Consider the following 25,711-nt stretch of genomic DNA (forward strand, 5'->3'; position numbering starts at 1 on the left):
GCACTGGACTTAAATCACTCAGAAAATTCCTTAGGTACTACAATGTGTTTCAAAAACTCTCCTATACATTAATCATCCTCTCAACTGCTCTTTGAAAGATAATCTTCCAGTTTACACACTGAGATAGGGTGACAAAGTAATTCAGAGTTTCATCATGGGCTGTGCACTAGGTCACAAGCAGAGCAGGAACACCAGCTCTGCTGCAAGGCATTGAATGCTGGGAACAGAGAGATGCTGATGGGATTGTTCGAGGGGAACACATGAAAAAAGAAAGCAATTCTAGAGATCATATTTAGAGGCACACTAAAAGAGCCTATAAGAAAAAAAAAAAAAAAAAGGTAGTGGGAGCAAGAAGATTCAAGAAATAGTCCTGGATGAAAAGCAAGAGACATCTGTCTCTTTTTCACATGCACAGCATAAAAGTCCCCACCCCTTTCAAAAGGGAATTCATTCCCAGTGGCAAGCAGGAAGGCATGCAGCTGGAATTCTGCTCCTGGCTTGGGCCTACCTTCTGTTCAGTCTCCAAGAAGCGTTTCAGGTCATCTGTGTCCAGGTAGTCCTTGTGGTTGCTGTAGGTGAGCATCAGCAGGTACAGATCGCGCCGCGTCGACATCATCTTGTAGAAGGCACAGAACTCCTCAAAGTCCAGCGTGCCCTGGTTGTCATCTGTGTCAGCCTCCTGCAGCACACAACAACCAGTCACAACCCAACTGCCTGCACCAATTTTAAATAAACAAAGCCCTGCATGAGAGTGAAGCACTGGAATCAAATGCAGGTTGAAGCTGCGTGACGTGGCTGCTAGAACTGACTGATCTATCAGCCTGGCCACAGGAATCTTCTGCACAGCTCTGAACCTCTCCCATGGATACCTCCACACCAAAAGCCACTTTGAAGGTTTTAATTGTTCCACAGGGAACCCTGCTGAAGGATTTCTTCTGTCTATGGCAATCAAGTGAAGGCAAGTTCCCCTCCAACAATATTCGTGTGTCTGACAGAATTACCCACTCACATCTTCAGAAGATCATCGGAGCCCAAGTCATCTTGAAATTAATTTTATATCCAGGATTTGAGAGGATATCTGTTAAATCCATGGCCATAAACTAATAAGATCTGGAAGAATACTAATTTTGCAAGTAAAGACAAAAATCATCCGGGATTTCACATAAAGGCTTGCTGGTCCCTGCAGGGACTTTGTGATAACAAAAGCTGCACATCTCTATTGTTGCTCACTAAATTGGGCCAAGGTCAGCAGAACCCAGTGTTAAACAAACAGCTCTCAGCACTGCAAAAATCTGACAGATACAAAAGTTTGCATGCTGGGTATTTTATTAGTACCAGCTGTCAGAGGATATTGGATACTTTATTTGATAGTATTTGTTAGAGAGAACATAACTGGGGGAGGAAACACGACTGGGTTTCTGATCAAAACGGTGTAGCAAAAGAGCAATCTTGGAACTGTGTGTTTTCATGTTATGTAACACCAGAATGTACCTGGTGTGCTGCCTTTTTCTGAGCATAACAATTTATCTGTGATGCTTTTCTGGAGCCCTTTCCAATTTACCAAATGGACTGTGTAGTATCTCTCAGTAGAGTGGAAACAAACCAGCTGCTGAAGTATTTGAAATCTCTTCTACTGGATTTTGTGTTAAATCCTTGTTTTTTCAGGGGAAAAAAAATCTTACCTTAAACATTTGCTTGACTTTCTGTCGGGGTAGGTTCACATTAAGTTTGTGCATGAGCTGGAGCACTTCACTAATACTCAGACTGCCATCCCCATTTTTATCTGCCTCATCAAATGTCTGCTTCAACCACATTGAACAGGAGTTAAGGAACAGCATGGAATATTGAAGGATATTACTGAACATCATGGATATATTATTCTTTCCACATTAGGAAACACTGCAAATGAGACTGGGAATGAAAGGTCAAGCTAATATCTAACTCTCCTCATGTTAGTTCAGTAACAGCTTCTAGGCTTGCTGTGCTCAACATGCCACATGTGCTCTGTGCCTATTTGACAACACAGAAGAAAAAAGGGCACTTTCTGAGTGAATCTCAGTGTTACATCACCAAATTAAATGGATGGGAGTGAGACTGAAGAATGTGCCTGTGTGTTTTTCAGTCCACTGCAGTCACTCATCTCCATCTCCAGAACAATCCTCTTCAGGAACTCTGTCTCTGGAAACAAGGAATACAGTGGGAACTGCTCTGAAGCTCTGAGCCTAGTGCTCATTTTTAGCAAAGCAAACACTGTAAGGAATCCTGAGCTTCTCCAGAGCTCTCACTGCTGGGAAAGCTCCCAGGCAGCACAGCAAGGATATTGGTCTCTGGTCCTTTGGCGTTTGGAGAGGCTGTCCTCGTCACTGATGCCTGCCATCAGGTACTTCAGCCCTGTGATCCAGGTCCGTGCTTCCTCAGCACTGGAGGACACCAGGTCCAGGGACTCCATGTGGTCCCCGTAGTAGATGCTGAAGCAGCAGTTGGGGTCGAAGCTGCCATCGGCGTAGCGCTGGAAGATCTCCGACTGCTTCCCCTCACACACCTCCTGGATGGAGTCGATGGAAACTGCAGGGACACAGGTGCAGTAATGGCTGTGAGCATGCCCTGGGCTGGAAATCCCAGAGAGGCAGAGCCCAAACCTCACACTGCAGGCCCCAGTCCACACAGGGGTTGCTCCCGACTCATTTACAGCACCCTACACCCTACAACCTGCACGGCCAACTGCAGCAACTTCAGCTTCATAAACTACCCATCATAAAATCATTTACTGCCCTTTAAAGTCAAGTACTTTGGAATCCTTTGAACCCTTCAGGCAAATCCCCAGGGCCTTGCCTTGGAAGAAGGTAGAGTTTTCCCCACCTAGGCTGAAAGAGAGGGCTTCCCCATGGTGCCCTGCAGCACTATTGCCAATCTAATGTAGATTGCTTCCCCCATTGGACAGTTGACCCTGTCCACCCCAATTATTCATCCCTCATTGCCTCTAGAGGTTGCTGCCCTTTGCACCACCCCTGTACCCTCAGGTTATTGGTCACTGACCCCATAGTTAAGTCTGTGCACAGCAAATGCTCATGTATTTTGTCCCTGATTTCCCTTCAGCGTGCTGGAGTAAACCTTTGCTGGAATTTATCATACAAAAGGCACTTCTGCCTCTCTTGGCTGAGCTAGCTGTGGTGAGTGTGGTGTGTGTGGACTTGACTGCTTTCTCTGAATGCTTACCCAAGCAGCTTTTCCACAGGAGATGCTCATTGGGAAATAGGTGACACCATCCACTATCTAAACCCCACGCTGCAGCACAAGACCTCTCATTGAGCCAAGCCCTTCATTCCCCTTTGTTTACAAGAGGACAAGGCCCCAGGAGGGGTCAGGGGGGAGGTTCTGTGGCTGACACTCACTTTTGGCTTTCTCATTCTTCCGAGAGGGTCTCCAGCGAATACAGGACCTGTGGTCATCCAAGTAGTAGAAGCGGACCAGCCCCTTGGAGCCTCCTCGGAGTTTGATCATCTGGGTGCCAGCCTGCATGGAGCTCATACATCTTTCCACTGAGGAGAGGAAGGAAGAGAGAGCAGTGAGCCAGACCTTGCTCCCTTTGGAGCTGCCTTTACAGGATGAAAACACATCAAGCTGCCAAATGAACAGTTCAAGTCAAAGGACAAGGGTTCCTGTAGTGTCTGGGATAAGAGGTCAGGTGTTAAGATCAAAAAGTCAGAAAGATTCTTAGTGACTGTGGGCTTAACCTGTAAATGTGAATGTTTTCATTCCCATATTGATTTATAAGAAGTGATCATATGTTGGGACCAGCACAAGGTATGTGCCTTTCTCAAGACCATCTCAAATCTGAGCTCCTACAACATGTAAATGTTGTGCTGGACACAGGATGAAATTTCACCTGGAAACTGGAATCCTTGGCCAGCAAGGTCCCACTGCTTCTATGGATTAAGTCACTGATCCTATAGATTTGCTCAGCAAGAACCTCACAAACTTTTCATCTCCCAAATCCCCCAAACCCACATTTTCCTAGCAGGAAGCCTCTCACCTGTGTTGTACTTTGCCTCTGGGCCTCAGGACCTGTTCCATTCCCGTGGGTTTGGCAGAATCCCAGACAGTGCAGCCTTAAAAGCCACAAGTGCTGGGAGAAGCTCCCTCCAAGGCTCTGCTCTGCCTCTGCAGGGATCCTGCTCTTTCCTGGGGAGCTGCTGCCGGACCAGGGCTCTGGCACTGGAAGCCCCTGGGAGCCAGGTTGGGACCTTCTGAAATCCAGCTGCTGCAAGGACTAAGCTCAACAGCTTCAACCCAACTGTGTGAGTGGCTGGCTCTGTCCCAGGAATAAATGCAGACTCACATTTTCTGCCAAGTCTCCCATTTATTTCCCCTGATGACAGAGCAGAGCCTGTGACCTGATTTTCCTCTGACTTTCTGCCTGATCTGTTTAAGTAAAATTAAAACTATTACTGTGTTCAGCATTCTTTTTTTTTTTTTTTTCCAGCCCTAGAGATGAGAAGTGAAAATTGCTACTGAGATTCTGCATTGAGGAATGAAAATTAATTCATGCAATACACATTCTAATTCAGAAATAAATGCAAGGAGATTCTGAGGTCAGCTTTTTTTTATCAATCTTCTGCCATCAAGATTAAAGATGAAGGAGTGTCTAAATGAAAACACTGATTCTGTGTGTTCCAAAATGCATCAACACCACCACAACTCTTTGGGGTGATTCAAGTCCATCTCTCAGGCAAAAGCAAAAGCAAGGTAAGCAAAAAGAAATGGGGAAAAAGCTTTGATGTCCCTGTGCTTTAGAGCTCATGTTCAGATAAAGTCAATTAATTGACTCTGGAAAAGGTTCAGCAAAATAGATTCATTTGAAAGCAGGCCTCTATGGTACAAGAAAATTTTAATTTGAAGGCACGATTCTGTAGAGTTCATTGTCCATGTTAATAAAATATTCATGGAGAGAAGGTGTAGAATTGAGAGCAAGATAATCCCTTGTGTAACATTTTACTTCTTAAAGCTGGACCCTTGTCCTCAGTCACAGATGCCTTTAGAGAAAATCAATATTCAGCAGGTATCACCATAAAGGCAAGAGCTGTGCCAGAAACATCCACAGCAACATCAGAGCCAAACTCAGCCCAACCCTCTCCCAGACACTCAATCTTTTCAATATCTGCTTTCATTCTGATTCAGAAGAAGATAAATATTTCTCAGATTTACTGAAATAATAATTATGGGAAGCTTGAACTTATTTTAATTTCAGAAGACTCATAGGGTTTTTGAAAAAAAAATTTGGTCAAAATAGCTAATAAAAGAACTTCTCTGAACACTAATCACACACACTTCAAATCACATTAAATTTCCAACTTCCTCTTTGGGAATTATAGCAGTAAATAATCTTATTGGAAGAAATCAGAAGAGTAGAAATGGGAAAAGTATCAAAGATCACACCTGTTACAAAGCAGAACATAATGAAGAAGTAACAAAATAAAACCACACTTTCTGCGACACACATTTACTTTGCTTTAGCATGAAGTAGGAACATGTTCTCTGCTGTTAAAATTTTAATAAGCATCCTTGGATTGCTTTTTCAGTGCTGCTGTTTATTTTGTTGCAGGATTTCTCCCCCAAAGCCACCCTGAGCCCCTCACAGCTGCCTGCAGCAGCTCCAGCTCATCTGGACTGAGCTTGGGTGACCCATGACAGCCCCAATATCTCAGAGTTGCCATCTTTTGGGGCTGGTGACACGGGGAAAGGAGGGCACAAGAAATCCCTCCTTTCCTGTGTGAGAGCAGCAGCTTTTGTGGATCCTGGCAATGCAGTGGGAAGGAGAACCCCAAAGGGAATGCAGAGGGAATGCTGGGGGCACCAGGCAAGGGCCAGGACATGGAGCAGGGACACCTCCACACCTGTCCCTGTGTGTGGCACTCACACCCTCCCTCGTGGGACTGAAAGTTTAGAGCACTACAGAGACTGGAAGAGAGGGAAAAAAAAAAAAAAAAAAAAAAAAAAAAAAAAAAAAAAAATCCTAGTGGTACTTGTATCAAACAGAAAATGATATGGTTTCTTTCTGAAGTCTTTCACAGCATGTAAGTGAAAAGGGCACACTCCTAGTGGTACTTATATCAAACAGAAAGTGATATGGTTTCTTTCTGAAGTCTTTCACAGCATGTAAGTGAAAAGGGCACACTGCTGAGAAGTAGAACTGCTTCTCCTTGCCATTGTTCACATTCCTTCTTTAAGGATTCATTCCTATACTTCAGATAAAAATCCCCCAGTCTTGCAATGAATCAGGTTTTTGAAGAAATGGCTCTTAACTATCTTCAATTAAGGCTGAATTACAGCTTTTCTGTTTTTCACTTCATTAGTCCCTTTTTTTTTTCAGAATTCAGCTTATGTTAAGCTCTCTTCTGATCTAATGAGTTGCCTCAATTTGCATCTGAACAAAAAAATTGTGGCGAGAAGATGGATCTCTGTATACTGCAGCACAGAGCACTGGCAGAGCAGAGCAGGGAACAGAAACATGGAACAGCCAGTTCCACACCTGACTGATGCAGCAAAAAAACTCACAGTGATTTGTCATGCTTCTTAATAACATTTATATTTACTACACAAAGTGTTAAAGTAACAATAAATAGCAAAACTAAACAAACCATAAACCCTACAATTTGTCCTGAAACAAGGGGGTGAAAGGAGACTAATATAATTCCTATTGCTAGAAAGATGTTCTAGTGTCTACAAATTAATTATTTATGGTTCAGTAGCGTTATTGTCTTTTAGGAGTCTCTGAGATTGATATAAATATGTGAAGGAGTGGGAGTATTTTAGCATGTGGGGATGAAAAGAAGTCAGGAGATTGAGTCATTGAGTATTTTTGTACATGGACCAGCTTTGTCAAAAGATTCCCATCCCTGGGCTCCAGGCAGCCCCAGGTTGTGTCACACACCTTTGCCCCAGGGACAGCGAGCAGGGAGCATCAAACCCCTCTGCTGAGTTCTGCCCCAAGAACAGATCCTGCAGGGATGAATCCCAGTTGTGTGCCCCACACCAACCACCCTCCCAAACAACATCAGGAGAGGAGAACAGATTCCAGCAGCTTACTTCTCTCCAGAAGATGTTTGTGAGCCCAGAGAAACCCCCCCAGTACACGTGCACCAGAAGGGCAAGAAAATATCCCCTTAAAATATCACCAAACCAAAACAGCTTTCCCACACACAGAGGACTCCCACACTTGTCACACATTCAGCACTGCCAATCCATTGAAGACACAGTGACTGCCCCATTTCTTTAAAGTCTCACTGGAAATGGTTTCACAGCTATAAGTGGCTCATCAATACATAAACCAAGGAGCTGGCTGGCTCCAGCTATTCCTGCCAGGAATATCACTTTCTTTCTAGACAGGGGGAATAAAATCTTTTTAAAAATCAATATATCAATATAATGATAAAAAATATGTAATATATCCAAATTCATAATATATCAGCAGAGTGTGTTGGGAATTCTGTCCAGCTGAACAGTCCAGAAGATATTTTGTCAGTCCTGCCTAAGAACTGGCTGAGGTGTTCCTGGCCCAGGTACACCAGACTCACTCACATCACTACACTGGATCCAGCTAAAAACCAGATCACATCCAAACTCATTAATCTCCATTTGTTTCATTTTGCATCCCTCCAGCCTAATGAACAGGTCCCTCTCACCTTTTAAACCAACCACCTCATTCCTAGCACAGCTTTGTCCCCCTTGTTGGCTCTCAGTGGCTCGAGCTTCACTGAAGTCCAGGACTTCTACTGTTCTGCTCATTGGCCCAAAATATCTGAAAGTGTCTTTGGAAAATAACATTTCTCTCTAATTCTGCCAGCAATGGTTGGGACAGTGTTTACTGTGTGCAAGAGATGGTGGAAGATTGAACCCATCCTTAAAGCATACCACTCCTAATAAATGAGGTGTTAATGGGAGAAGAGATGTTATTAATCCTGTGGAAATTAGGGGTTTGATTTGAGGTCAGGCTGCCAGCTCTCCATCCCTCCATCAGCCACCTGCATCCAGGGAAATGCAGAGGCAGAGTAGGATGGTGTTTCTCCTCTAAAAAAAATTCCCAGTACTTGCTAAGCTATCTATGTGTCCAACTTTCTTGCTAAAAAAAATCTTTGATCGATGAAGCTGACAGACAAATAGGACAAAGAAGTGCTCCAAGGAATGGATGGTTCTGGTCAGGCTGCAGATTTCCTCACTGGCCATGCAGAAGTGGCCCAAGAAGATTGTTATTAAAGTGCTTTTACCAGAACATCTGTTTTCTCTGGCTATCTCTAATTAGGTTTGCTGGGTTTATTAGCTATTTAAATGAAAGGCTGCTGTGAGCACCCAAAGGGGATCCTCCTCACAGAGCCAGTGAAGCTTGAGAGTTTTGTGTATCTGTATTCAGTAAACAGCCTCTAAACAGTCCAGTGACCTGGTGTGGATGAAGACAGCAGAGATACTTCCAAATGCTCATTTAAAAAACTCTAAACTACAAATAAAATTAAAGAGTTAGGAGGTGTACAGCACTGGCAGATAGCAAAACTGTCGTGCTGTGGGTAAGGAGAAGGAGACAGACTCTATGCAACAGAATATTTAAAAGGGTCAGCAAGTGTCAAAATGTACAACTTTGCTCTAGCTTGTCCTGAAGAACACAAATCAATCATGAAATGATAAGTGGGGGCTTGCTGAAGACAAAAAGAACTGCACTGCCAACCACAAAATGTTAACATCAGCCCAGGGCTGCCTCCTCCTTCTTTCTCTTCTGCTCCCCACGCTGCTGCTACACAAAGGTGCCACTAACTAAGATTTCAACATGAAAGATGTAAAGGTGTCACCATTTTACTGAATGCAGGGGTTCAGCATCTTACCAAAGTGGCCAATTTTCCATCTCGGAGAGGCGACGATGCTGCCACCAACCCAGAAAAAGTCTTCAGCCAGACGGGCCACTGAGAACTTATTCTGAAGCAAGGGAGATTTTGAGATATCCATATCTGAGCTGGACTGGAAACAAGCACTGATGGCCTTAGGAGGTATTAAAATTCTGTAGTGCACATTCTCCATGTAGCAGGATAAAAATATTATCAGAAATATAGAATATAGCCATTGATTTCCAAAATCCAGTGGTAGTTTTCAGGTTGTTTCAGAAAAGTTTCTTAGCTAAATTAAGCACTTTCACAATCCAGATTTAGAGCATTAAAATCCCAATAAAATCCTTTTTATTGTGATGTACCTGTGACTACTTTGGAGGATTGAGTGGGCTTCAGTTCAAGATTTTAAAGAAGACACATGATGGAGCATGAGGCAATTTGGCAGGTAGATGAAACCATTTCTGGACAGCAAGACCTCCTGATGATATTCTTTTCCTCCTGCTGATTTTCTTTTTCCTTTGGTACTTTCCCAACTGCTTGGCATCATCAAGACATTACGGCAATTTATAGTTGTTGGCTCCTCCACCACTTCCTCCTCCTGATGGCAATTCCCACAAGGAGAAAACCCTTTCCTTTCTTTGGTTACAAACAGATTTGCAGGTCCCACTCTTTCAGGGGCTCTACCTGCTCTTCAAAACCAACCAACAACATCCCCTGCAGTAAATAATGCACAGTTAGCAGCACAATCCATTCCCCTCTCTGCCCTCCTGAGCCCCCCTTGCCTTTCACTGTGGATCTGCCCAGGTTCATAAGCTCTCCAGTCTCTTTCCAGGGCTGGAAAAAAAAAAGAATAATCACATTTTCTTCTCATACAGCTCCTCAAAATATCATTGTGCCAGTCTTCTTCTCTTCTCTGAAGGTTCTCCTCACTATTTTAATGGGCATTTCTGATAAAAGAAAGAACATTTCTCTCTAGGCAGCAAAAACTAGACACGATGGAAACACAGCAACACATGTTTGCTTCAAATCCTAAATCCATCACAGGCACTAATCCTAAAGCTGTGCTCCTGCCCTATCCAGTCAAGGGATTTAGGTGACACATTACAGCTGAGAAAAAGAAAAAAGGTTTCAAATAAGTGCATTCTTCTTCTGCTTCTCTTCTTCATCTTCTTCTCCTCCTCTTCCTTCTTCTCTTTCTTCCCCGGTACCTTCCATCTCCCACTCTGTTTAGGGATGTCTTTGCAAGCTGGAACAGTCACAGGAGATCTTGCTCAGGGCACAACCAGGCAGCTCCTGTGCCCAGAGCTGCTGTAACAGAACCAGGCACACTGAGGGGGCTCCAGGACTGGCAGATACAAGCAGGTGAGGATGAATTTTTAAAAAGCACTAAGTCACTACCTCGTTCCATTTGAAATGCACCCATTGAACTCCAAATACAGAAATCTGTCACAGAGGTTATCACAACCACTCAAGCTACATTGAGTTTTAAGTACAATAGACAATCTCTCTTGCCATCTGTGATCTGTACAAGGAGGCTCGTATGCTTCTACCCTGATGAGCTAAACACAAATTGCCCATTTAAAAACACATTCATTAAGTGCTTCCTACTCTTCCTTTCACAGTTTGAAAAAAGCTTTGGAGTAGTTAATTCTGGAGATGATTCACTCTCAATTACAAGTTGTTTATTTCACCACCGATGCCCAGAGTTCTTATACTGGGCTTGACTCAGAGTTTAACCACAGATTAATTCCAAACTAGAACCAAACTGGGTCTGCACCACGGGAAGCAGTGATGCTATGTACACTCTTGCCACTATTTATTCAAACATTTCAACCACAGCCTTACACCCTCCTAAGGCATCTTTCAAGAGCAATTTAGTGAGATGACTGCAAACTGTCATCAGGGAAAGAGAAAATTCTCCTGTAAAATGCTCAGAAGGATATATGCATCCCACAGAAAACTCTGCCCTGAAGGGAAGAACAAGGGAAACTTTGTTCTAAAGATTCTAATCCTTTCTTCACGTGAAGCCTGGGCCAGGATGAGAGCTGGGACCTGTGAGTTTCATTGCCTTCTCTATCACCTGCTTCTCTGAACTCCTCAAATAAACCCATAAACATCTTTGTGTAATGTCTTTAGATATACACCTTAAATGGTGAGGATGTCACTGCTGTACCTCACAGGATAGGAGAGAGAACTTTGAGGCTCTCAATTACAAGGAGACAGAGTAAAGGCAAACTTCTGCATAAACCAAAAGTATTGCAGCTGTTTAGCTCCTTTTTTTCCCCTCTTGCAGTACTAATCAGGTTTCCTTGCAGTTCTCCAGGATGTGCATGCAACAAAACCAGTGGCTGGCACAGAATGCTAAAGGTATTCCCTTCAAAATTCAAATATCAGTTCTGCCAAGACATCCTAGATCCTGCATTCACCATTTTTGTGTTATCAACTTGGGGACAAGAGGAAGGGAGGAGAAGAGGGAAATGTAACTCCCATTGCAGCATTGCTCAAGATATTGGTTTCATGGTTCATAATCAGAATTCTGCAAATACAGGAGTTCAAATATGGATTTGGTTTTATTTGAGTAGAGAGAAATGCCAATGATTTACAGCACTGGAAAAGAACTATTACAATATTCAAGTTAAAGTTAGATTTTTAATCCTAAGAGCACACAGAGAAGTTAATTCAAATTATTTCAGTTGACTGTCCATACACCCCTTCAGGCCTCCTAAGAAAATCCTCATGGAAACAGAGAAAAATAAAATCTTTTAGAAGCTCCTCCATTTATTATACTGGATAACAGTGTGGAAAAGCAGCTGGGAATAACAAAGGGTTAAACTGGACACAATCCCTCTCCCAACTCTTAAGCACACTGAGCTGAGGACTTAGGATCTAAGCCTACTGAAATGGGTTTCTATTCTTGCCTCTCTCGACATCCTCAGAGCAATCTTGCTCACCTGACCCAACTCAGAGATTAAAGACTTCTTTCCACAGCACTTCAGGAACTTATTCTTGTCTGAGTGTAACAAAAGCTTTTCATGCCACGAAATAGATTTTAAAACCAACATTGTCTGAGTCTCCAGGCTGGCCTGTGGCTTAGCTAAAAATGGAACTCAGAACGCTTGAACAATGCTGGAATGTCAAAGACTTGCAGAGGAAGAAAGTCACTTGGAGAGTGCCAGAGGAGCCAGACTCCATCCCACAGAAAGAACATCTTGAGGAAGACACAGGAGCACAACACACATATGGTTTGGAAGATGGAGAAAAGGGAACAGGATGGAGATCCTCCTGAGACAAATGGGTTTATCATTAATGCAATCCTTCAGGATGGAGGGATTCACTTGACTGCTGAGGGATGGAAAAAGTGTGAACAGTTATGTAATACATAGGGAAACAGCTGCAGACCTCAAAGTAGAAAAAGCAAAACTAGAAATTTCAATATCCTGACTGCCAAAGACATTAAATGTTACAGAGCAGGCAATGTATTTGACCTGCAATTCCACCAGGATTAGACCTGTGACTTCCCAGCCAAGCACTCCCTTTACCTTTGCATGGACACACTACAGACACAGTTTACCAGATTAACAAACTGACCTCTTCACAAGAGGCTGATTCTGAAACACTGAGCTGCTCATGGGCAGCTATGAGTGATGCACAGCAGAACTTTGATACAAGTATTCCCATTTTCCACTTCCCACCCAGGGAAACCTTGCTTCTAATGGCTGTAGAATCGCAAGAAAATTATTGCCAACCAACAACACAATCATAAAATACAGAGGAAACAGAAGATATCAGTGCCTTCTGGCACATCTCTCTCTCACATTTTTTTTACCCTCCCTGTTGCACTTTCAGCTCTAAACCCCAGTCAAAAGAACTGTAAAAACTGCAGAAACTCCATTTACATCTACATCTTAGCTACCCCAGCCCAAGACCTTCATAGGAGTTAGCCAGCCTGTTACCACCTTCCAAAGCACTAAATGCAAAGATGTTTCTGAAATATCAAAAGCAAAAACATCTCATAGAAGTGCACATCACTAAATGCAAGTCAGGAATACTCTCAGTTATGGTAAAGGTTCAAAACCCCACCTGCAAGGGCACAAACTCAAGCAGGAGGAGATGACTGGACTTGATGAACCAAAGGTGAATGATGCTCATTCACTACTTTTAAATATGTGATTTATACTTCTTCCCTTTCCCCCAGAAATGCTGCTTCCAAGAGGGCTAAAGCAGCCAGACCAGCCAGCTCAGCTGCAGTTTCTCTTCCCTCTGCTGGAGTCCTTTGCCTTTGTTTCCAAAGCATTCTGGTTTTTCACAGCTGTGTCTGCATGCAAAAGCTGCCCACTGTTTTTAGGGTGGGCTCTTCCCAAGAAGAGGGATTTGGGGATGCTGATGGATAAAAAGACATTCACAGTTACATTTTCTATTTTTGTCTTTCAACTAAAGACTTGTGTATTATTTCTATTGACTAAATCAATCACTTTCAGATGGTTTTGGCTCAGAAAGGCCAGAGCACCTGCTCTAGGGCCACAACCTTATCCCAACTGTGCATAAGCTGCCTTTTCCCTAATTCTAGCCCAGCTCCATCCTCTGCCATGGGCACAGGCAGAGCCTGCCCAACCATCTGGACTGCACCTCTAAGCACAGTAATCCCCCTCGAGATTAACACTGCACATCTTGCCCAGATCAGTGGAATTCAGGTTATTCCAAGGCCCCTGTGCCTCACCCACCAGGCCTCCAAGTGAAACATTTGTGCACTGGCTCAGAGCATATTCAGCAAGTTATTTAACCTGTCTGAAATCCACCTGTGCTCAGCATCCATCCACTGGCAAGGCACTGACTCCACTGGGAGAGGCTGTAACATCACATTTTCCTGGTGCTCCTTTCCATGCTGGAATTCACAGTGGGCAAACTCTGGGACAGCTGCTTCAGGCAACCATAGCCAGGAACGTTCCCAGGGATCCCCAAAACTGTTTGGAAAGTCCCATTATTAAAATGAACCAGTTGTGAAATCCCTTAAATTACTTTGTTCACTTGAAGGAGTGTTTGTGGAATCGGGACCCATTAGCAACAACAGCACTAATTTAATGACAATTACTCTGCCTCCTGCCATGATGTTTAGTTCTCTTGGGCTCATCTGGAAAAAAATGATGCAATTATTTTAATTAAGTGAGAACAGGCTTTGTGATTTGAGCTGCTGAAGTCTTTTCCTTGCAAAGCTGTGACAAACAAATTTTGTCAGTTGTAGAAAAATGTCAGCACAAAATGAAGGTTTTAAGACTATAAATGGTGCTCTAAGGTCACCTTGTCTCCAACCACCAACTCGTGTAAGAAAATGTCTCTACACACTTAATTGAAGTAAGATCATAAACCCTTTACATTTAAAGGTCTTTCAGTGCTTGACCATCTGTTCAGGGCCATGGGGCATAAACACACAGAGGGAGATTAAGGCAGGTTGGGACAAAAGCAATCCATCAATGTGATTATTCCTTCTAGGAAACCCCTCTAAGAACTCAAGAATCCAAGGCAAAATGGGCACGGGAATGCAAGATAGGTTGAAAGACATTCAGAAAAGACACCTGATACTGAAATGCATTGCCACAAAGTGATTTTGACTCACAAATTTTACTTCTGTATTTGGGATGAATTTTAATGTATTCTATCTGTATAAATTGAGAACTGCTCCAGACCTTCCTTTTGTGCCATGTACATTTTGAAATATGTGACAGACTCCCTATTTCTTCAAATATAGACCAGTTTCATGAAAGATGGGAAAAAGAGGAGCTGCAATGGCTCTAGGAATAACTCAGTCTCTGTCTCCATTCAGTGCTTTTCTCAGCTTCTGCGACATCTGAGAGACAGCCTTATGAGGCTGTTCTTTAAATTTTCCTTAACCTCTCAAAAACTTACCACTCAACAGAACCCAGCATCTGTAAATCTCAGAAACCAACGGCAGGTCCTTCTGGAAGCTTGAAAGGTGACCATGATTGTGGTTTCCTTCGAGCAGGAGCCACCTGCTGCAGTCCCAGAGGGGAAGATTGCCAGCAGAAAACAACACAGAGTGCAGGGTGCTGAGCTGGAGCCCACAGCAAGCTCAGGGGCTGAAGTTTCACAGCTGACTGCCCAATTTCATTTGGTCCTGGATTCAGTAGGGCTGAGGTAAATGTACAGGAAGTAAAGTAATTACTCCTGGGCTCTTACAGGAAATGTGTTTCTATCTTTTGCTATGGCCTCCAATATCCACCTCAGCTGGAAACAAAGCATCCTGACAGATTCATTTCTCCCCAGGGCTTAGAGCCAGAAGATAAGCAGGCATTTGAAGGCTGATGGAAGTGTCAGCTCGCTGGCTGAACTGGAAAAATGGGCTTGCAGGAAAATATTTTACAGAGAGCCACGTTTAACAGCGGTTCTGGACTTTGTTCAGTGCTGGCAGGTCCACAGTCACTCCATGGCAGATCACATCATGCCAGAAAATTTAGTTGCTCTCTGCCATATAATGTCTTTAGACCGGCACAGGGCAATATTGATTATCCTGCAGAGGCCAATATTGATTATCCCTCTGTAATTCCCTGAAGTGGGAAAGCTTTCCCATTTAGCTGGACTTGATTCACATTCCCCCCACAAATGATTGTCAGGGACAGAAGGGATATGAATCAGCAATCTGCATGTATGGCACCAGTTAATTTGAAGTTGTGCACTTAGCATTAATGTGACATTTTCTTTGCAGTGTTTCCCTATTTTTTTTTTTTAAATCAAGTTGAAGATGAGGCATCTGGAAACCATCTCTACTTGAGGGTTAGATCAGCAGAAACATCTTCAGTAAAAGGCAAAATCAGGAGCAGTGATGCTGGAGAGCCAGAGAACACCTGAGTATTGATCTCAGAGAGATCAACTGAAGACATTGTACAAGTGCTGTTCCTGGGAGACTGTAGTAGTTTGGAGGCTGAAATTCTGCAGCCACATCTCATGAGCTGTTCCACTGGAAGGTGTTTGCCAGCTGCCATCTTCTTGAAGGATTTTCCCAGACAAGATGCTTCCCTCAGGACATGCCCCATTCTTCTCCCAATAGCACTGACAGTATCAGTTGTTTCTTTACTCATAGCTGAACATTTCAGAATTACTTGGAACAAGGAGTATTTTGGATCATTAGCAATGACTCCTAAACCCCTAGTCAGACAGAACCCCTTAAAAAAGGAGTGGCAAGTCAATGGAACACCAAAGCCTTGAGGATGTTGGTGCCTCTCACTATGAATGTTTGAACAGACCATCATATGGAGGCTTCCATACACTGGGGAATTACTGGCTTCAGTTGCATCATGACTGGTTTTATATCTACGTGGGAGGAGAATCCCATTTCCTTTTAATGATACAGATGACAGCAAGAAGTGGAACCCTTAAAAAGAACCTTCATGCAGCCCCCTGCCTGTGCCTGGAAGCCCTGCCCATGAAGCTCTGCTCTTTTCAGTTAGCCCATTTCTTTTCCAGGTGTTTCCACTCCCTGGCTTAGAAGGACACCATCTGGCAGAAACACTGAGCTGGTTCAATCACAAACACAGATTCAATCTCAGCCTCAGCAGTGTCCCCTGCAAGCAAGGAATCAACCTGAGTAACTGCTACCTGGATGATCTCCAGGGAGATCCTCAGGTGAGAGCCTCTCTTTCTCATTCCTGCTTTCACAAGTTGGAAGCTGAACCCAGTAAGAAGAAGCCAAAAGGACTTTGGGTGTCACAATTCCTGCTCCATCACACCTTCCCTGAGGACCTTGTCTGTTTAAAGTACAAATGCACACTGGTGCATTTTCAGAGAACAATAACTGGATCAGGAATACTCAGGGTGTCCCATTGTGACATTTTCAAAACCAAACTATTCTGGTTTTCAGTCCTGAAACACTTCTGTCAGAAAATGCAATCATTAAAAGTGTGTTAAGGCTCTCCACTGCCAGAGGGCAGGGTGAGATGGGATACTGGGATGAAATTGTTCCCTGTGAGGGTTCTGAGGCCCTGGCACTGTGTGCCCAGAGAAGCTGTGGCTGCCCCTGGATCCCTGGCAGTGCCCAAGGCCAGGCTGGATGGGGCTTGGAGCAGCCTGGGACAGTGGAAGGTGTCCCTGCCATGGCAAGGGGATGAAACAAAACAATATTTTAGGTCTCTTCCAACCCAAACCATTCCAAGGTTCTATGATAAATGTACCACTTCAGCCAATTCAATCCAAAACCTGAGGATTTACACATTCTGAAGATTTAAGAAAACCACCTTCTTTCCTTGGAACAAAAAAAGTTCTTGCATATAGGAAATAGTTTCTCCCTATTTAGCACATTGTTCAGTTAAAGCTTCCATGCCCCCAAATCTCCAGCCTCTATGCCAGCAATATGGTACAGGTAAATAAATTCTTATGCCAAGTAATAAAATCTGCTTTTTCGCTTTTTAAATAAATATTGACAATGCCCAAATGCACCTCATCATCTCTGCTTCATTCTTAACAAATCTGCAAGGAAATTGGTTAACATTTGTCTATTGTTGTGATGCACATGGAGACTCTCTCATTATTTACCTGAATTGTTTGCATACTTCTCAGGTTCATTAAATCTGTTGCAGCCTAGAAGTATTCTTGGATTTCATATTAATTTCATCAATAAACAAAACAATTTCCAAAATGGTCATAAAACTATGGAAAAAAATGGCAATTTCTATGTACAATAGAAGCTTTTCCTATATGATGTTCTGTGGTCACCCTCTTCCTTTTTTAATTATAGTTCTGCTCTACAATGGGACCTTTTAAAGTCAATTTGCTGTAATTTTCACATCCACATCCTTCTTCAGTTTCTGGAGCAGTATTTGCTGCAGTGATGAGTGACTGTCCAGGTACAGCCACACCTGAGTTACCTGTTGTCCTTTTCTCAGGGAATGGCACTGCTGGAGTTTATTTTTGGTGTTTTAATAACAAAGACATGGCAAAACCAAACCAGAGCTCACAGGTATGAGGTTTGGTTCTGACAGCCAAACACCAAATTAGAGCCAAGCATTTTTTCCACTTTGGTAAAGTTTTCTTCTAGGAATGATTTTTAGAAAAGGAGAGAGAACTTTAAGGAGTGCTCCCTTCAAAAGGGATTGAGGAACAGGCACTAAGCATTAGTTGAGTGAGGGATACTGCTCTGCCTTCCCAAAGACACCAAGGTGTGAGACCAGTGTCCAGAGCAGCTTTTTGAGCACACAGAACCCAAGACAACCTTCTTTACTTGTTGCATAACTCCACAAGCCTAACAGGCAAAAAATACAGAATGCATACAGACAAGCAGCCAGGCACTGGAGTCAATTAATTTACATCACGGGGAAGGGTTTCTCTCTCTGGGCTTTTCCTGAGTAAATTAATGAGGAAATAAAGCTTTTAAAAATAAAAACTGGGCTTTTAACAATTGGTCTTGAGTTCATAGATTCCTTCAGCAGCCACCAGTACAGGAGGGATGAGCTCCAAGTCCAGCATTCAGGACACTGCAGCACAGTTTTCCCAGCTCCAGGCACTTCCCTGACTTCACCCCTGATTTAATCCCACCAGGGAGAACTTCAGCCCCAACTGATTCTGTGCACTCTTCTTGTTGGATGGGTGTATAGAAACTACATCATATGAGTAGCAAATCACCTGTTTTAAAAAATTAAAACAATACAGCTGACTCACAACAGTACTGGAGTCTCTTTTCTCTCTTCTAATGTGGGTAGCAGAAGGTCTCAGGTTAAAAATAGAAAGCCTTTCTTATGGTGACAGCAGCTAGTTAAGGAAGCAGAAAAGGAACATGAACATACCTGGAGCACTCCTTCGTTGCACACTTTATGCAGGAGGAAACAGCCATTAGAGATACATTTATTATTTAAGCTTTAGTGATAGTAGGAGGCAAAGGTACAGCAAAAGCTCCCTTAAGAACCTGCTGTATTTGTTTAAAGCATTTAAGTTTGAATAGCAGAAAAGAAGTGTCCAAGGAAGCTTTGTAAACTACACTTCACAAATTAGTAAAACTAATTTCCCTCAGCAAGGTGGTTAAAACAAACATTTCCCCCCTTACCTTTTTCAGGACTGAGGCATTTAATTGTGCTTGCATCATCCATATTCCAGTGAGAGATTCAAGTGAAAACACCAGAGGAAGCAGCAAAGACCATATGCACATCCCTGATCTTTCAAAAGACTCTTGTGAAGAACGAGGAAAAGAGCATTGCCCGTGGTTTCACTGCAGCATCCGAGGGCTCCTAGGGATGCCTGCTGCCTGTGCTCTGAGCAGGCTCATCCTTTATTCCCTGTGCAGGGGTGCAGCAGGAGCTGCTGCCAGGTAGAAGCCAGTGCAGGAGCTCAATGAATGTTCCCAGCCTTTCCCTGCAACTCAAGTGTTCAGCCACCTGGGATAACTGTTCCTTAACTCTTTGCCTCCCTGCTGCCAGATGGCTTTTGCTTTACTCCTTTGGAAAAGAACTGAAGAAAAACTTGTGGATGTCAGCAAAGAAGCACAGAGGATAATTCACTTTTAATTCCTCCGGGATGTATTGCAGTAGGCAGCAAATGTCAGTGAGGTGCTACTTCATTTAAGAAGGGGAAAAAAACCAACCTCTTTTTTATGTTAATGCCTCCCCTGTGTCCATTCAGCATCCTACACATTGTTATGGGATCCTCCCAGACTTGCTTAAGTTTAGAAAGCAAGTCTACAGCTACTGATAAAAATAGTCAAGCTGTTCTTTTTGGATTTCTTTCTAACTCCTTTTCTTGGCAAAGATGACAAATTTCCCACCTTTTTAACTTGCAAGGAAATATTAATGCAGAATTAATAGGATATGGCTAGGAAACAATGCACATTATTGTAGTCTGTGTCCCAAAGCACAATGCAGAAGACAGACACAGACCTCTGAGTTCTGTCTAAATCCTGGAGAAGGACATCAGCATGAGGGTGCTGCCTAAAAATTCCAACCAGGAATAGTTCTTGCCCCTCCTACATGCCACTGAAATACACAGGATAAAACAATTTGTTCCTTTGAGGGCTTGAAAGCTAATGAAACAGGAATGATAAAGGATTGGGGAAAGTTAGTTTCCCCTCTAGGAAAGGAATCTTTGCTGGGGGAGCAGGGTAGGCAGGATCACAGCATCCTGCCCAGCACCCAGGGCACTGCAGGGCACAGCTGCCATGGAGCCCTGCAGGCAGTGACCCCACACATCAGGCAGTGCTGCTCTGGATCCTCTCCCCCCTGGCTGCAGGAACTGAAGCCAGTCTGGTTGTGCTGTTTGATGTTGCCCTCTTGCCTTGCACCTCCCCATCCTGACCCCCTCCAGCACACGAGGTGCTGTGGAATGCTCTCACAGTCACTTTCTCCCACCCCACTCAGGCTCTCCACGCTGGGAATGTTGACTCTCGTTCATATTCCCAGCTGCTGCAGCTGGGTTCTCCTGCTGTTTCCATCCTACATAATCTTTGCATTTTAGGTATCAGTCCCTATTGCAGAAAGATCAAGATCTTTGCAAGATTTGACACAACCCTCTGCAGTTTTCATTTAGGCATGAATCCCACGGTCATTGCCATCTAAGGAATGGCTCCAGGACTTGGCTCAAGTTTACTTTCAATAAAACATTATCCTATTTGCTTAGTGGCTTTCAGCACTAGCTGTGTCCCCTGAGGTCTCATCTCCTGAGCAACCCATCCAGAAGCACTTGAGGAGCACTTACTGCAGGAGCCTCTGGGGCCTCCTGCATTTACACCACGTTAAGTTTGGGTAATTCCTCTTGCAGCCACTGTGCTTCAACACAGGCTCATCAGGGTGAACACTGGCAGACAGTGTGCCAGGTTTATCCTAAAAGTAACTCTCATTTCTGTTCTTATTTCCTGCTGGCAAGTGCAGGTTATCAATAAATCTCGTCTCATATCAGAAGGGAGAAGATGGGCAAGGGCTGAGGCCCAGAAAGTGCCTGGCAGACAACTTCCCTAGGGAATCCCAGGGCAGGAAATCTTCACACTGTAGGCTAGGCTCAATTCACTGCTAGAGACAACCCTCCCATTCAACACCACCTATTCCTCACAACCTATCAAGAGACAGAGCAAATTTAAAGATTACGGCTAACGATGATCAACTAATTCACTAATTACCCCATCAAATTGAGCAAAGCTTGTTGCTTCACCAGGCTATGCTTTCTTTAGGAGAAAAATGTGCTCCCATCTGAGACTATTAGAGATTGAGAATCAGTACCTAATTACTGTATGACATCAATTTCATAAAATGAAATGTTTTGTTTCTCTGGGAATTTTTTTGCTGTGCAGTTAGAACAGGGTCACAGAACAAACGTCAGAGAAACATTTGAATGCCTTCACAACACATGCAAATTTTTTGAAATAAAGAGAACACAGACTGTGCTATCATCGAGACCAAAGCATTTTACATTAAAAGATTCTCTTATTCCAAGTAATGTCTAGTCCAAAACAGGAAATTTCTTTGTGCAAAGACAATCTGCTGACTCTTTAAATCAATGACAAACTTTTATCTGGATTTGTGCACTCTGATTCACACCAGAAGTTCATACATGGCTGGGAAAGGTCACCAGCACTCCAGTTTGGGGAGCACACTGCTGGCACGGAGCAAACCTACCCCGTTGTCAGTTCCATATTACACAAAGCATAGCATGCCCTAATTCCTTCATCCTCCATTCCCAGCTCTCCAGCTCTACCAAACAGAGCAGAAGAGTGACTTGTGGTGTGCTGCTGTCACATCACAAAGGTTTAAAGTCCTAAGAAGGGACTAAAAGGGGCCAGGACTTCTCTCAACTCATGCAGAGGAAGCCCAGAGTGATGCCACTGAGCAGCTGACCCCGGTTAGGGGAGCTGAGCCATGACCTGACAAAGATCTGCCCTTGCTGTGTAGCTGCTCTGTCCATACAGGATCCTGAGCTATCCCAGACCTCTGCCAGGGCCGCAGCCCCATCCTGGCTGCCTGGAAAGGAACAGGGCCCTTCCAGAGAACCAGCACAAAGCACCCAAGCTGATGGCACAGCTACATTTTAATTTGACTACACATTCACCTACACATACATCCGTCATCCCAAGGCTCCAGCTGCCACATTTTATCACATTCTAAGACCTATTTCCTGACAGAAGTAACAGGGATCTTGTTGCCCAGCACAGGGGAGGAGTGTTAGCACTGCTGGGGACTGAATGAGCCAGCTGGGAAATGCAGCACCACCACGTTACACCACGGTTAAGTGGAGAATGGAACATTCACAGCGTCAGGGACATTCTAAATAACTTCTGAAAGTCGAACATTGAGCCCTCGTTGAAAGCCATTAAACTCCATCCAGAGAGTTCCATCCCTCACAATCCGTGGCATCACTTCAAGACCTTCTATAAATCAACTTCAACACATGTGGGTGTCTGTTCTTAAGTTTTTGTTCCCATAGTTACCAATGTACTTTACCACAGAAGAGAACAGCAGGTGGCAAGACATAGAACAAAATCACCATTCTTTTAACATATGAAGAGTTGGGAAGTTTCAAATTAAGGTTTTATTGCAAAATGTTTACAGACAGTAACCAAGACAAACACTATCAGATTAGAAAACTCTAAGATCCTTCCATACATTTAATCCTGAGTCAACAAAAAATTCAGCATCCAGTAGGATGATCAGTTTCCAGCCCTGCATCAGATGATGCCATGGGATTGCACAATCTACTGCAGCAATAGTTTTGTCTTTGTAATTTGAAATTCTCCCAGGTCCCCTTCATACCTTCCCATGTATTTTCTGCAGAGAAAAGGTGAAGAGGCCCAGCACACTGTGTACAAGATAGATTTCTCCAAATAAAATTATCTTTGTGGGATAGAAACAGTAAAAACAACCACCAACAGTCTGTTCAAGTAAAACAACAATTGACTTGAAGGCTGCTATCAAAACTCTCACAGCTTGAAAGTAATAACTTCTCCACTGTCAACACAAATAGAGGGCAAAATGACTGGCATTGAATGTGCTGTAAATACCAAGGAGATGCTTTGCATGAATAAGTTTTGTGACTCTTTCTATAATAAAATCATGCACTGTGGTACTGTGTGCTGTCCATTGCCTTCTGCTCCTCCTCAGGCAGAGGAATAAAAGTGATGTCCTTCACATGTCCAGTGCTACAGACTCCCACCCTGTCACACGTGTCTGACAGCAGGACAGGAATCAAAACTTAACAGCTAAATTGTACCTGCTCTGAAACCCTCTGCCACTGACCAGCTCACCTCCCTGGGGGCTCACCAGTCTGTTTATAACACAGAGACAACCACCATTCCTCTGGCTCTCAGAGGTATCAGCCATTCCTTTGGCTCTCCCTTTCATCCCCCTTCTCCCAGACTTCTACTGAGCACCAGAAGCAGAGAGAACACTGAGAAAGCTGTTTGAACTAAGCTGGTTTAACCTGATTTTTTCACCACACAGTTTCAGAATAAACAACATTTACAATCTTTATTATTTCAGTCTTAGATCTTTTTCTGGTTTGGAGATTGGAAGAACTGAAGTGTTTTGGTGGCCTATTTTCTTATAGACCCATAAATCATCTTGGCTGTTTGAGGTTTTCAGGGAACACACATTCTTCCAAGAAAATCTGTGTTACATAAGATGGGAAGATGCTCATGTCTAGCAGAGAAGGGGGAAAGGCAGCAGTGAAAGAAGGCAAAACCAGTTTCAAATAGATCTTGGGGTCTTAGAAAGCCTCCAGAAATAAAGCTCAGCTATCAACCAGACTGAACCATCCTGAGTTCTCAGCCACTTCAGTGACAAGGACAGTCCACAGCACCACACACACCAGAGCCTCTGCAGCACTACTATTTCCTGCGGTGTTTTATAAACAAGTTTTTAATGTGTTTTCAAACTTCTGACTAACAATCTGAAAATGAGGGAAAGATCACTGGCTGCACCGCTTTGTTTAGACAAAAACACTTCAGTAAGTGGTTATACTGCGTGCAGGTGATAAAATCTGGAGGTGCTGCAGTGACAGCTGCAGACAGATGTGCTTGCTGCTGGAATTCCTGCTACTTCTTTTCAGATCACTAAAAGGAAAACATAAAACTCCCTTGGCTTGCTGCTCCTCTTTGTCCCTCCGAGGTTTATAACTGAAAAGTCGAACTCTGTGTTATATCTTGCTGCACAATTGCTCTCATTGTGGTATCATGAAATACCTGACAAGCTGCAAGCAGCCCACAGGCAGCAGTGTAAGCTGCTTTGCACGGTGGGTGTGTGGTTTCCCAACTGCAGGAATTCTGTACAGCCAGAGTTGGCAGGAAAACAGCTGGGAGCTGGACATTTTTAGGGCAGGAGATCTTCCAAGTGTCCTAGCAAGGAGCTGTGTTGGAAGTATGATCCTGGAGATCATTTCCCTTCCCTGTGACTGTAGCTCCTTCCTTACAATACTTTCCCTGTCTTTTCTACTTCGTTTTGTCATCTCCTCCAGTGAGGTGCTGAACCTCAGTTTCTCCAGTGAGTCTGGTTATCCCAGAGGCATCCAAGCAACAGAGACACAGTTCACAAAGATTAATGTTAAATTACCTCAGATCCCTTCGTTTCTCCGCGCAATCTTTTTTCTCCCCTTAAAAATAGAAATGCATTAATATTCTTGCTTGAGTGCAGCCCAGCACAGTTGCTTTATTCCATGTTTCTGCTGTTGGTAGTGGAGGGAGCCTGCTCACAGCTCCCTGCTCCTGGTGCTGTTACTGCCTGTGACATATTTCCACCCTGCAGCCCATTGTCTGCAAAGCTCTGCTGCCTCTGAGAATCCGGTGTCAGCACTGTGGGAAAGGCACAAAACAACCACAGCCATGCCTGAACTACATGGATTGTCCCTATGAACAGATAATAACCTGCTTCAGGGTGAATCACATCTTTGGTGCGTGCTGGGGACAAGATATGAGATACCCAAGACAGGAATGGAGCCAAGAAATAAATTAATCATTTCATTTTTCAGCAGACAGCACTCTGACACATGTGACAAAATCTCCTGAGCTAATTTTCTCCCAAAATCAAAACTTGCAATTCATTCAGTCACAACTGTGACACGGATTTCTGAGCACAGACACAGTTCTCAGACAGTTGAGCCATGAAAAACGCACGGTGGGGTGGAATTGATTACTAATTAGTAATAGAAGACACATATGCTTGCATCCATAGAAAACAGCTGTGCTGCACTCTGCTCCATTGTCCCAAATAAATTGGAAAAGATAAATGCATTGCTCTGTGAGGCACAAAGTAGATAAGGCATTCATGCTTTGTTAAACTTTCCAGGCACTTGAGGGTGTTTGAAATTATGATGCATGTTAAATTTAAGCAGATTTATTATCCACGTGTTCCGAATGCAACGAACATTTCACTGCCTCACATTTCCTACTTTAAAAATAGCAGATTTTCTAGACTGAACACACACATGTGTCTTGTGTAGGACTAACACAAAACTTCTAGTCATACAGATGCTCCAAAGCAGCAATTAATGCCTAATTTTAAACATTTTCCTATATATTTATGCACAAATGCCCACAAGAGCAGGTACAATAAAAGACTTGCATAATAATAAAGGGGAAGTGCTGGGTCTTTTTAAGCCAAAGGAATTTGGGGTACTTTGCATCAGAAGTTCTTAAATAAAAAAGTTTCATCAAGAAACACTCAGATCACTCCACCTGTTGCCAAAATGAGGAGAAAAAATTTGCACTCTAAGGCCTGATAATTAGATGGTTGCAGCCCTGATACATTTGGGGTTGGATAACCACTGTCCAAACTTTGTTTCCACACAAGATTGAAGCAGAGGATGAAGATGCAGCGATACAAGAAGAGCAGTATAGAGTGTGGAAATGATCATTCACTATCTGCACTAAT

At 43.4% G+C, this 25,711-nt stretch overlaps 1 protein-coding gene across 1 annotated transcript in view; it reads right to left on the minus strand.

The window, feature by feature from the left end:
• PLCH2 (phospholipase C eta 2) overlaps window positions 1-25,711 on the minus strand; it is a 64,859-nt gene that overhangs the window by 25,577 nt on the left and 13,571 nt on the right. The window contains exons 2-5 of the mRNA XM_041419648.1: window positions 3,393-3,539; window positions 2,322-2,565; window positions 1,683-1,812; window positions 509-679 (exon numbers count right to left, since the gene is read on the minus strand). Coding sequence (XP_041275582.1) covers window positions 509-679; window positions 1,683-1,812; window positions 2,322-2,565; window positions 3,393-3,539 — 692 coding nt within the window. The remainder of the gene's footprint in view (window positions 1-508; window positions 680-1,682; window positions 1,813-2,321; window positions 2,566-3,392; window positions 3,540-25,711) is intronic.

The sequence above is a fragment of the Onychostruthus taczanowskii genome, unplaced genomic scaffold, assembly GCF_017590055.1.
Source record: "Onychostruthus taczanowskii isolate IOZ18803 unplaced genomic scaffold, ASM1759005v1 scaffold61, whole genome shotgun sequence".
NCBI classification, from domain to species: Eukaryota; Metazoa; Chordata; class Aves; order Passeriformes; family Passeridae; genus Onychostruthus; species Onychostruthus taczanowskii.